The following is a 12,172-nucleotide window of genomic DNA, read 5'->3' as shown; positions in this document are numbered from 1 at the left end:
AACGTGAGCATGTAGACAGTCTTTTATGTGCAGGATTAACAAGAAATGATAGTTTGGGTTATAGACCAAGATTGTCAAATTTCACTTATGTATAGTGAAGATATTATAACTTATAATTCCTAAACCTCAGGACCAACACATATAATTTACTCTAGAATTAATATAAAAATGAAACTTAATTGTATAAATATGAGTTTAATTCTATTTAAGGAGGTTTATTTGTTTTGCCATTGAATTACACATAAAAAAAAGATTTAGGATATGTTTGTCAAAACTAATTGAAAGTTAGAAGCTATAACTATAGCTTTTATAGGTATAGAAATATTCAAAAAAAAAATTATAAGCTTTTAAAATATACAAATAACTTAAAAATAAAAAAAATATATATATAAAACTTGTCAAAGCTTTCAAAAAGCTATTTGAATTAGCTTTTGATAATAATTTCTTATTTAAAATAAATTCTTTAAAATTTATAGTTTTTTTCTTTATTTCGTATTATTTATTAAAAATAAAAACAAAAGCTTCAAAAGTTGGTTGCGAAATGCCAATCAAATCTTCAAATACCGCACCAAAATCAAGATACGATGGGGCCATATACGCTAATACTCAAAAGTTGAAGGACTCGGAAAGGAAGATGCTGCACCATTGAGTAATGAATACAGTTTCTTTCTTCACCAATTCGCTCTCTCTTTCTGTCTCTCAGCTGTATATTCATTCAACACCCTCCACTCCACTTTCTCTAATTCTCTCTCTAGAAATTCTTTTTGGATTTAAACATTTTTAACGACTAATCATTGGGATGCAGTGTAAGAATTGAGCAATATAATGATATATACATGTATGTGCGCAGATAGAGATCGAGATTGTGCGAAGCTCATTTCTGGAAATCTGAAGAAATGCCGATAGATAGATATCAGATAAGAAATGTGTACAGTTTGGCTGATCAAGAGCTCTATAAAGCAGCAGATAAAGATGATCCCGAAGCTTTGCTTGAAGGTGTTGCCATGGCCGGTCTCGTTGGCGTTCTCCGTCAGCTCGGTGACCTAGCAGAGTCAGTACTTGCTTTCCTCCTCCTCTTCGTTTATTATTACATTTGTTAGTATGACATTGTTTAGGTATTGAAATTCGGATTATAGCGCAATTATCTCGAAATTAGAATTTAGAACTCATTTTGCCTCCAATTCCGAGGGGTTGATATGTTCTCCAAATCCACGGGTGGCAATTGAGTTTGAAGATGAACTAAATGCGCTTCAATAATAATTCGAAATCACGAATTCTGTTAATTCAAATGCTAATTAAGTTTGTGATATCGATCTCATGCCTTGACATTTGAGCTAACTAGCGAACCAATGATCAACTACAATTTGAGCATAGGATTGTTGCCTTGGAGGTTGAAATTCTGCTAATCTATCGAAACAAATCAACTTCTGATATAATTTCTCAACTTCAGGATTTCACGTATGTAAGTGTTTAGTCATGGGATCTACCTCAAGGATTGATAACTAAGTTAGGATGTGTGTGTGTGTATGTGTGTGTGTTTCAGGATTCAGTATCTTTTAAGAATGAGAACGATGAGAGACATTTGGTGATTGACATGCTGTTTTGATGTAGAAATGCATTCAGACACTCCCTTATTGGAATTAAAATCAAGTAATAGTTTAATGGATGCTTGTATGTTGCTTAACTGAATCAACATTTAGGTTTTATGGAGGTTGGGGATTCAAGATTGATTGGTAGCAACTTCACCATGAATGATAATGAGTATCTTTTGTTTCATAACTTCACATTTTAAAAGCATGTACAATGGAAACCCTAACTAAATGATGAGTCAACAATCATTTGCACTCCCAATTACATATCACAGTAGTTATTGATATTCCATAAATAACTGCAATTTAAAGCTTTTAAAATAGAATTATATCTTTTGATGTAATGTAATTTGATATTATGCTACAAGTCTAACAAAAAGCTTGCATCCAATTCTGAAGATTTGCTGCTGAGATTTTCCAAGAGTTGCATGAAGAAGTGACAGCAACTGCTGCGAGAGGCCATGGTCTACTTGTACGTGCTCAGCAGCTTGAGTTGGAAATCCCTTCAATTCAAAGGTCATTTATGTCCCAAACATGCCATTCAGCATTTTTCACCAATTCAGGTGCCACATCACATATTCTTCTTCTTCTTCTTCTTCTTCTTCTTCTTCTGCTGCTGCTGCTGTTTTTAATATGATCTTTTAGGATTTTTCTGTATCTTTTTAATTCAACACAAATGAAAAAAAGGCTATACTTCACATGACTAATTCCATTGAGGATCTCTATTAATGCTACAGGTGTTGATTGGCATCCTAATCTGAAAACAACTCCCAATCTTATCACAACTGGAGATTTACCTCGATTTGTCATGAATTCTTATGAAGAATGTCGTGGGCCACCCCGATTATTTCTTCTAGACAAGTATGCCCTTATCTCCCCTTGTATAATTTCACATGCCTCCTAAAAGCTATCAATGGTTAATTGCAAGAAATACCAATTTATTTAATTTATTTGTCTTGCATTTAGCCCATTTTTCAAATTTACAAACTTACGTGGCTTTCAATAGATTTGATGTTGGTGGAGATGGAGTATGCTTAAAACGTTACACTGATCCCTCATTTTATAAAGTGGAAGTATCATTGAATGAAATTGAAAATGCTGAAATTCAAAGGGATAAAAAGATTCGCAAAAACAAGGTGAGTTTAATATTACCTTTAAATTATAATTACATTGAATAAAAAAAAAGTTCATCAATCATTTTAAACTTTATTAAATCAGAAGAAAGGATCACAATGTAAAGTAGGAGGAACTCCAGAGATTTCACCAAATTCCAAGGCCAAGTAAGAAACATATTTTAATATTTTAATATGATATTCATTTTTCACCCGTATCCATTTATCTAATTTTACTACTTAAAAATTATTATTATTAATTTATTATTACTTATTTCTTGGTTCAATACTGCAGACTACATCAATTGTTCATGGAGGATCGCATGCAAAATAGCACAACCGAATATACACATCGTGTGAAACTAAAAAAAAGACCAAACAAATCTCCATTCGATTCAGAAACTTACATTAACAAATTATTAAAATCTCCATCATCCAAGGGTAAAATCGTCCATCCACTACCTTTTCATCCATCAATCATCCCAGTGCCTTTCGATTCCCCTAATCAAATATTCAAGGATACAATTGGCTCACCTTTTAATTTGGCAACACCAAGTAGAAGTTCATCTGTATCTTCGAGTGCTGAGAACACCGGTTGCCGGATTCCGGCAGATAATCTCGCCGGAAAAGTAATCGACCGGAAAATCTCCGATCTTACAAATTCAGGATCACCGGACGTCAATGAAGAAATCAAAACGGATGGTGTTCAAAATGGTTATCGGTCTGATGACGTGGCAAGTGAGATGGATAATTACGTCGATGCCCTTGGAACAATGGAGTCTGGACTCCAATTTCAATTTTCCGATTCTCAATCGACGCGATCTACCGAAATCCTGTTTCATCCACGGGGCCCACTCGAGAAGACTCCCCGAACCTCATATGATATGAATGAAGGGGTAGTTTTGGAAGAAGATGAAAATCTTAAAAATGAAGAAAATCAAACAGACTTTCATTCGCCAGCTGGCAGTCTATTGTCGTTTCAATTTTTCGGGAATTTTGAGGGTGAGGTTGAGCATGAGCATGAGCATCCTAATGACGGCTCTAGTCCTATGATTCATCCTCCCAACATCTTGGAAACAGCCGACAAAATCAACGAAGATAATCATAATCATAGTACAAAGGATGATTCCGTAGTTGAAGAGACTTTAGATAGTTGTGAGAAATTTTCTTTACCTGAAGAGAAGTTAAATGAAATAGGAGATGATGAACCTAAAGTATCATCTTTTATTGAAGATGAAAAAGGTATTATTATTATTATTATTTTTATTAATAAGAAGAAAATATATCACAGAAGTACTATGCTATTTCTTGCAATGATCCCCAATTATCATCATGATTATTATTATTAATATATTATTATTATTATGATTGGATCAGAATTAAAAGAGAGAGAAACAGGATTAGTTAACTCAGAGACTACCCCTGATGATGTTGATAGAAATGACGATAAAGCCCTTTCGACGCTTGAAGATGATACAAAATCGGAGGGGAGAGAGGAAGACTCTGTTGACCCCAAAATGGAAAAGAATGTTGTCGTTCTTCTCCCACTTGATGTCAATACGAACGAAAATAATGCTAGAAATGACGAAAACGCCCTTCCCACTCTTGAAGATGATACACCTTTAGAAGGGAAAGGAGAAGAAGACTCTGTTGACTTGGAGGAAATGAAAAATATTCCTCCTGATCTTGACGAAGATGATGTTGATAGAAATGACGATAATGCCCTTTCAACTCATTCTCTTCTAGAAGAAACCAATGAAAATGGAGAAAAAACAGTTGTTGTTTTGAATGATATAGGCTCTCAACCTATGACTGTAACTGAAAAACCACCTATGTTGGAATTACCACCATCAGAAATGGAAGATAAGGAGGACCCACAGTTACTTTTTGCATCCGCAGGCTCTCAATTCTCATCCCAATCAGATTCTCCCTCTCATGACATTGACCAGTTTGACCAAGTCAACCACCAATTACCTCCGGTCAAACTGGAAGATACACCACCACTGCCGCCACTTCCACCCATGCAATGGCGGATGAGAAAGCTTGAAAGCCCTATGTTGACTCCAACAGATGGTGGTCAACTTAAAGTCAATGAGATTAAAAACACGGAAATCGAAAATGAGAAATTTGAAAATGAGGGTAGTTTACACGCACAAGATCATGACAAAAAATCAGCATCAACAGAAGTGAAATTTTCAGAAATTTTGGCGCCAAAAGAAGCAGTAGATGAAATTCCAAATAATATTCGGCCTACGAAAATTCAACGACCCCGTAATCCTCTCATTGATGCTGTTGCTACTCATGACAAAAGCAAAGTAAAGCCCTGATTAATTTAGTGTTAATTAAACAGATATTTTAATTAATTTATTTATTTTATGTTGTTGCCATGTAAACAGTTGAGGAAGGTTCTTGCGATGAGTCAGATAACAAAGGGACAGGAAAATGACAAACTACTGGAACAGATACGGACAAAGGTAATGATAATTACAAACACTTGCCAAGGGCATTTACGTCTTTTCACATTAGACAGTTAATTTAATATTGATTTTTCTTTAATTATATTAGTCCTACAACTTGAAACCGCCGGCTCAAACTAGGCCAAACATTCAAGGCCCCACCACCAATGTTAGAATTGCTGCAATTTTAGAAAAAGCAAATGCAATTCGCCAGGTATTATGTTATAATAACATTCTACTTTTAATTTTTATTTCTTATTATAATACACAAATCAATGAAAGTATTATGTTATTTTTTTTAATAGGCATTTGCTGGAAGTGATGATGATGATGATGACAGCGATAGTTGGAGTGACTCATGAGTCATGAGTCATGATATAATGCAATTGTAGTTAATAGTAATACCATCATTTTTTTACCACAATAAATAGGAGTTTGTGGTAATTGGGACATTTGATTTTACTGTTTTGTCCTTTTGAGAGATGCCATGCCACACTCGATCATATTCAAATATACATGTACATGTACAATTGATGAAATGTTTGAGGTCGTAGATTTTATTAGGTGTATCCGGACATTTTGGACAATATGATAATATGTTGAATAGTTGTGGATTTAAAGGCAAATTTTATACGAAAATATAATTTTTAGGGTTCTGAGTTTTAATTACTTTATGTTTGCTTGGATGACGACATTTATGTCTTTTGTATATACAAAAAAATGAGGTAGAGTTCCTTTCACTTTGTTACAAGCAAAATTGTAATTTTTGTCTCATTACCATTTTGGTGCATTTGAGTATTATTTTGGTGCATTTGAGTATTATACATATTTATAAAATTTAGACAAAACTGCAAAAATGGTCCCTGTGGTATGCATTTTTTTGGGGTTTTAGTCCAAACCACGATCTTTTTAGATTGGTGGTCCTTTTGAGCTAGTTCTGTTGCGTTTTTTGTCCATCGGTAAACTGAAATGACTTTAATACCCTTGGGTATTTATTTTCTATTTTTAAATTCATTTTTAAAAATTTAATTATTATTTATTCATTTTAACTCTCTCTCTCTCTCTCTCTCTCTCTCTCTCTCTCTCTCTCTCTCCAAAGAAGAAGAAGAAAGGTGACCTTTACCAGCGATGGCAACCCTCCTCCCCTTCCCTTTAATTTCATCAACTCCGGCTACCAAACACCTCATGTCCGTCGCAACTACTGTTGCTCTGCTTCCCTGCGTTTTTGATTACCGAAGAAGAGAAAAAGGACCCACAAGGGTTGTCGAAAAGGGGCAATAATCTTCTGGTGGCTAAGCCCTCCTCACAACTGATTAAACACCACCGCAATCACCCTGTATGACAGTTGCACCATCGAAGGTTGGAGTACCGAGAGAAGCAGCTCACCGGAAGAACCGACTGCTCTTCCTTCTTCCACCAATTGCAGTCACCCTCTCACTATTTGTTGTCGTTCTATTATGCTTCCCCTTTTGGACCATCGATTACGAACAAATAGACCAAGAAGGAGCTTGTCGGAGCTTCTTATCCTTTTTCTCCTCTATTCGCTCACTATTTACTGTCGTTTCACTTTCTGAAAACCTAATTTTGACAATTACGATGCACATGGCTTGATATAAACATATCTGAGACTTGTTGAATCCATCGATCGTGAGTCTCACAGAGTTGATTTCTTCACCTACGGCTTGATATGAACATATCTGAGAAGGTTTTCAGATGACGACAAAGATGGATATGTTTAATCAGATTCTTCGAAGACTTGATTTCATCATTGAAGAATGGCAAAAAGAAATTGACATCGAGAATCAGAGTGGATTTTGGGGGTGAAGACACCATTGAAGCATTATCTGTGTTAGTGAGGTGAATTGTGGGGGATGGTGAGACGAAGGTGATGATTAAGAGAGAGAGAGAGAGAGAGAGAGAGAGAGAGAGAGACCCTTTTTATTTTTTTAATTATTAAAATAAATAAATTAGTATTAGAATTTAAAATAAATGAAAAAAAAATGGAAAATAAATATCCCAAGGGTATTAAAGTCATTTTACTATTCAGAGGGACCAAAAACACAATAAAACTAGCTCAAAATGACCATCAATCCAAAAAAGTCATGATTTAGACTAAAACCCCAAAAAAATGCATACCATTGGGACCATTTTTGCAATTTTGTCTAAAATTTATTGATAGTAGAATAGTTTGTTAACATTAATAAAGTTTATTGTATTTTGATTGTATAAAAACATTTTTTTTAGTTTTTTAATTTCATTTTAATATCATATAAGCTAATAAACACTTTTAAACAAAATTGTTTTGAATAAATATTCTCAAACGTCCCAAAAAAGAGATTCTAAAACATGTGAATTTATTAAAATACATCGTGATGTTTTTATTACTAATTTATGCAAAGTATTCCAAAACCAATCAATTAGGGCTGCAAACGAGCCGAGCCGAGCTCGAGCCTGATCAGGCTCGGGCTCGACTCGTTTAACTATTTATAGGCTCGAGCTCGAGCTCGACTCGTTCGAGCCTTATGGTACAAAGCTCGAGATCGGCTCGTTAAGAATTGTATGGGCTCGGGCTCGGTTTGGGCTCGGCTCGTATACGGTATACTCTAATTTTCTAAAATGATATTTATTAAATTATTATTTATTTTAATATATAAAAATAAAAATAATTTTTTTATTACATATATGTAGGCTCGTGTAAGCTCGCGAGCCTAATCGAGCCAAGTAACAGAGGCTCGAGCTCGAGCTCGTTTAATAATCAAGCCTAATATTAAGCTCGAGCTCGGCTCGGGCTCGTTTAAAATCGATCTCGAGTCGAGCTTTTAACGATTCGATCTCGAATAGCTCAGGAGTAGTTTGGCTCGTTTGCACCACTACAATCAATTTTTGTGTGCCTAAGTTGTCCTAAGAAATCTATTTTATTGTATGGATTAATATCATATCGATAAAACTGCATAGAAATTTTATTTTATTAATAATAGTTTTATTTCTTTACATAAATTATAAAAAAAATAATAATAAATAAACAAACACACAGACACACACCTAGGTCCTAGGGTAAACTTCTTCTCTTCAAACTGAAAGAAAGCATACAAAGTATCAATTGCTTAGTTTTTCCATGGTGGTGGGGTGGCGGGAAAAGCCATAGTTATGAACGTTTCTATTGATATCAAGGCACGTCTTATTCAAGCTATCACCTCCTTCAATCAGGTCAAACACGTCCATGCTCGCATCCTACGATTAGATCTCCTCCATGACAATTACCTCCTCAACACCCTCCTAAAGTCCAGTTTCAATCTCAACGACGACACAAATTATTCTCGACTCCTTTTCAACCAAATCCAAGAACCCAACGATTACGTCTGGAACACACTCATCCATGGCCTTGTTTCCCGTGATCACTTCAAAGAATCCATCAAATGCTTTTACTCCATGCGTCAAAATGGTTTCTTACCCCATTACTTCACTTTCCCTTTAGTCTTGAAAGCATGCACCAGGGTTTTGGATTTGAGATTGGGTGTGGAGCTGCACACGATCATGGTGAAAGCGGGTTACGATTATGATGCCTTTGTTAAAACCGGTTTGGTTTGTTTCTATGCAAAGTGTGGGCGTTTGGATGATGCATGCAAGGTGCTCGATGAAATGCCTGAAAAAAATCCCGTTTCATGGACTGCGATTATTAGTGGGTATATCGAGGAAAGAAGGTTCACAGAAGCCCTAGATGTATTCAAAAGATTATTATCCATGAATTTGAGACCTGATAGTTTTACCCTAGTCAAGATTTTGTCAGCTTGTTCACAATTAGGCGATTTGAAAAACATAGAATGGTTAGATGAATGCATAACCACACTTAAAATAACCAAGAACATCTTCTTGGGTACTGCATTAGTGGACACTTATGCAAAATGTGGAAGCATGGAGAAAGCTCATGCTACATTTGACCAAATGCTCGAAAAAGATGCAGTCACTTGGGGTGCAATGATCCAAGGCTATGCTTCAAATGGCAAACCAAAAGAAGCCCTAGACATCTTTTACAAAATGAAAAACAATAACCTAAAACCCGATTGCTACACAATAGTTGGAGTTCTTTCCGCTTGTTCAAGCTTAGGAGCTCTTGAATTAGGCGAATGGGCACGTGGGTTAATCGATAAAAACATGTTTTTACACAACCCCATTGTAGGCACAGCCCTAATTGACATGTATGCAAAATGTGGTAAAATGAATAGTGCTTTGAAAGTCTTCAAAGAAATGAAAGAAAAAGATGTTATTGTATGGAATGCTGCAATATCGGGTCTTGGAATGAGTGGTCAACCCAAGGTTATATCAAGTCTTTTTGGTCAAATGTACAAATTAGGGGTCCACCCAGATGGAAAAACCTTCATTGGTGTACTTTGTGGGTGTACACACGCGGGTCTTGTTGATGATGGGAGACGATTCTTTTATGATATGAAATCTTTCTTTTCTTTAGATCATGAAATTGAACATTACGGATGCATGGTTGATCTTCTTGGAAGATCCGGTTTACTAAACGAAGCTCATGATTTGATCAAAAGTATGCCAATGGAGCCTAACGCAATTGTTTGGGGAGCTTTATTGAGTGGATGTAGGTTACATAAAGATACCGAATTAGCTGAACATGTTTTGAAAAAGTTGATTGAATTAGAGCCTTTGAATTCAGGAAACTATGTGCTTTTGTCCAATATCTTTTCGGCTAATCACAAATGGGAAGAATCTTTGAATATAAGATCACAAATGAGAGAAAAAGGGATTCGGAAGATTCCCGGATGTTGTTGGATAGAAGTAGATGGTGTAGTTCATGAGTTTCGTGTTGGGGATACTTCTCATCCGATTTCAGAAAGAATTTATGGTCAACTTAGTGAGTTGAATAGAGAAGGGAAGCAAATGGGGTATGTTGAAAGGACAGAATTTGTGTTGTTTGATGTTGAAGATGAGGAAAAAGAGCATTTTTTGGGGTGTCATAGTGAGAAATTGGCAATTGCGTTTGGTTTGATTAGTACAAAACCGGGTGAAGTGATTCGGGTAGTGAAAAATATGCGCGTTTGTGGTGATTGCCATGTGGCGATTAAGTTATATTCGAAAATTACGGGTAGGGAGATAGTTTTACGTGATAATAGTCGGTTTCATTCTTTTATAGATGGGTCGTGTTCGTGTGGAGATTATTGGTGATGTATGGATTGATTGGTGGTTTTTAGAATTTATAATTTGCATACTTTTGTTTATAGTATTTTTAATCATTCAATTATGTTTGGTTTTCATAAATATTTACTACTCCATTTGTAAATTTATAATAGTATGCAACTCCATTTTTTTGTAAATTTATATATAAATCAATGCACTTTACAACAACAAATAAAGAAATATAGTTGAAAAAATAATACATTAGTACCATGTAGGTTTAGAACCTCCGATCTTCACTTAATACACATGCCTTGTTTGTTCATTTAATTCGTGAACATTTGGTAATTAGTTCATCGGCTTATGTTAGTTGATGTCAACTTGAGGCATGTGATTTGCATTATGTAACAACCTTATTTATTGTTTTCATGATGATCAAACAAGAACTCAAATTATATTGTTTACAATTTATTGATGAAGAGGCACTTTCGTGAAATTGTGGATTCGAAAAATAGAGTTTGAAAGACTCAGTTGGATATTTCACTAGGATGCACAACGCGAGTAGGGCTTGGTTGTATCATTTATATCATGAAGCTTGACACTGAAGTACTTCAAGAATATACTTTGCTTCACATGTTACTAAATTTTAGTTTCCATCCGATTATTACATTTCTTTCTCCCTCTTCACACTAAGAGGCGTTTGCTTCATACATGGTCTTTTATATGAATTGAATTTGTAGAAAATTTGGAAATGGAATGAAATGGAACTGATATCCCTCATGCATTTGGTTGGCAGGAAATATAATGAGATTCTTTGTTAATTCAATATAGAAATATTTCTAAACATTTGGAAAGTAAATTATGAAAAAACACCAAAATACCCTTCATTAAGTCATAGTTTTTAAACACTTTATAAAAACTCATTATGTTCCAAAATTAACTTCAAATTTTAAGAACAATCCAAGCCAAAAATTAGATTTTTTTTTTTTTTTGAATGATCAAGTTATGGATGGCAAGTTGAGCAAAGAATGAATATCTATAATTTTTGGTTGTTGATTTTAGTAATGTGTTTCGTTGAGTTCAATATATGTGATATAGAAAGATGAATGTGTTTCTTTAATAATACATGAATAATGAAATTTAGATTGATTTCAACTGAACTTGATAGATTCTATCCACCAAACATCTATTCAGATTAATATCACATTTCAATTCCTTCATAATTTACATAAAAAGAAAATCATATTCTACCATGTTTATAACTTGTGCTTTGATTTATATGCATACCCCAAGTAGTCATAAAAATAATAATTATTAGCAAATAGCAACCTCATAACTTGTCAAAGATATTGTAACGTCCCGAAAATACTTAATGAGAATTTTGTTTTCTTATAAAACAATAATAAGTGCATAATATTCAAAGCCATTAGATCAGATTGTATTTTCCAAAATATTCATAGTTCTTAATAGATATTACGGAAAATCTCTGGGGATGTTGTGCGATTATGTCGGGTCCTTCCCTCGGGAACTCGAAGTACCTAAAAACATTTTAAACATAAACTATAAACACGAAGTTTAGTGAATTCCCAAAGTGCAACATACATAGCACGAGCCTCGCCCAAGCACACAAAAAGGTCTCACGCAACGGGCTTTGCCCACATGCATAATGGGCCTCGCCCAACATATATATATATATATATATATATATATATATATATATATATATATATATATATATATATATATATAACGGCCCTTGCACATATACATAATGGGCCTCACCCTCATACATGTAAAAGTCACACAAACAGTCTAGCATTCTACATAGCACAATGAGAAAACTCATATCACGGACTGAACACAATTAAATAGATTTTGAACG

At 34.6% G+C, this 12,172-nt stretch overlaps 2 protein-coding genes and 1 long non-coding RNA gene across 4 annotated transcripts; 2 read left to right on the top strand and 1 right to left on the bottom strand.

Moving 5' to 3' along the window:
- Positions 1 to 649: 649 nt before the first annotated feature.
- On the top strand, positions 650 to 5,826 carry LOC145066253 (protein SCAR2-like). Its single transcript, XM_079013459.1, has 10 exons — positions 650 to 1,051; positions 1,989 to 2,152; positions 2,327 to 2,450; positions 2,596 to 2,725; positions 2,808 to 2,869; positions 2,997 to 3,943; positions 4,079 to 5,016; positions 5,098 to 5,175; positions 5,267 to 5,371; positions 5,463 to 5,826. Exons 1-10 carry the CDS (start codon positions 897 to 899, stop codon positions 5,517 to 5,519), a joined length of 2,760 nt encoding a protein of 919 aa, XP_078869585.1. The 5' UTR covers positions 650 to 896; the 3' UTR covers positions 5,520 to 5,826.
- LOC145066254 (uncharacterized) lies at positions 1,749 to 2,683 on the bottom strand. 2 transcript variants are annotated; one of them, XR_013688704.1, is made up of 3 exons: positions 2,582 to 2,683; positions 2,387 to 2,489; positions 1,749 to 2,211 (listed from the first exon to the last, which is right to left on the bottom strand). It is a non-coding gene; the product is annotated as an uncharacterized LOC145066254 (long non-coding RNA). The 2 variants fall into 2 exon arrangements; XR_013688705.1 differs by having other exon boundaries at positions 1,749 to 2,208.
- A 2,386-nt stretch (positions 5,827 to 8,212) lies between the features above and the next one.
- On the top strand, positions 8,213 to 10,417 carry LOC145070921 (Pentatricopeptide repeat (PPR) superfamily protein). The gene has a single exon (XM_079017875.1). The coding sequence runs from the start codon at positions 8,305 to 8,307 to the stop codon at positions 10,339 to 10,341; it is 2,037 nt and encodes a 678-aa protein (XP_078874001.1). The 5' UTR covers positions 8,213 to 8,304; the 3' UTR covers positions 10,342 to 10,417.
- Positions 10,418 to 12,172: the final 1,755 nt, after the last annotated feature.

Source organism: Lactuca serriola, chromosome 8, assembly GCF_051521515.1.
Source record: "Lactuca serriola cultivar US96UC23 chromosome 8, Lser_US96UC23_V15, whole genome shotgun sequence".
In the NCBI taxonomy this organism is placed as follows: Eukaryota; Viridiplantae; Streptophyta; class Magnoliopsida; order Asterales; family Asteraceae; genus Lactuca; species Lactuca serriola.
Note: the sequence above shows the minus strand (reverse complement) of the source record. Positions and strands in the feature narration are given on the sequence as shown.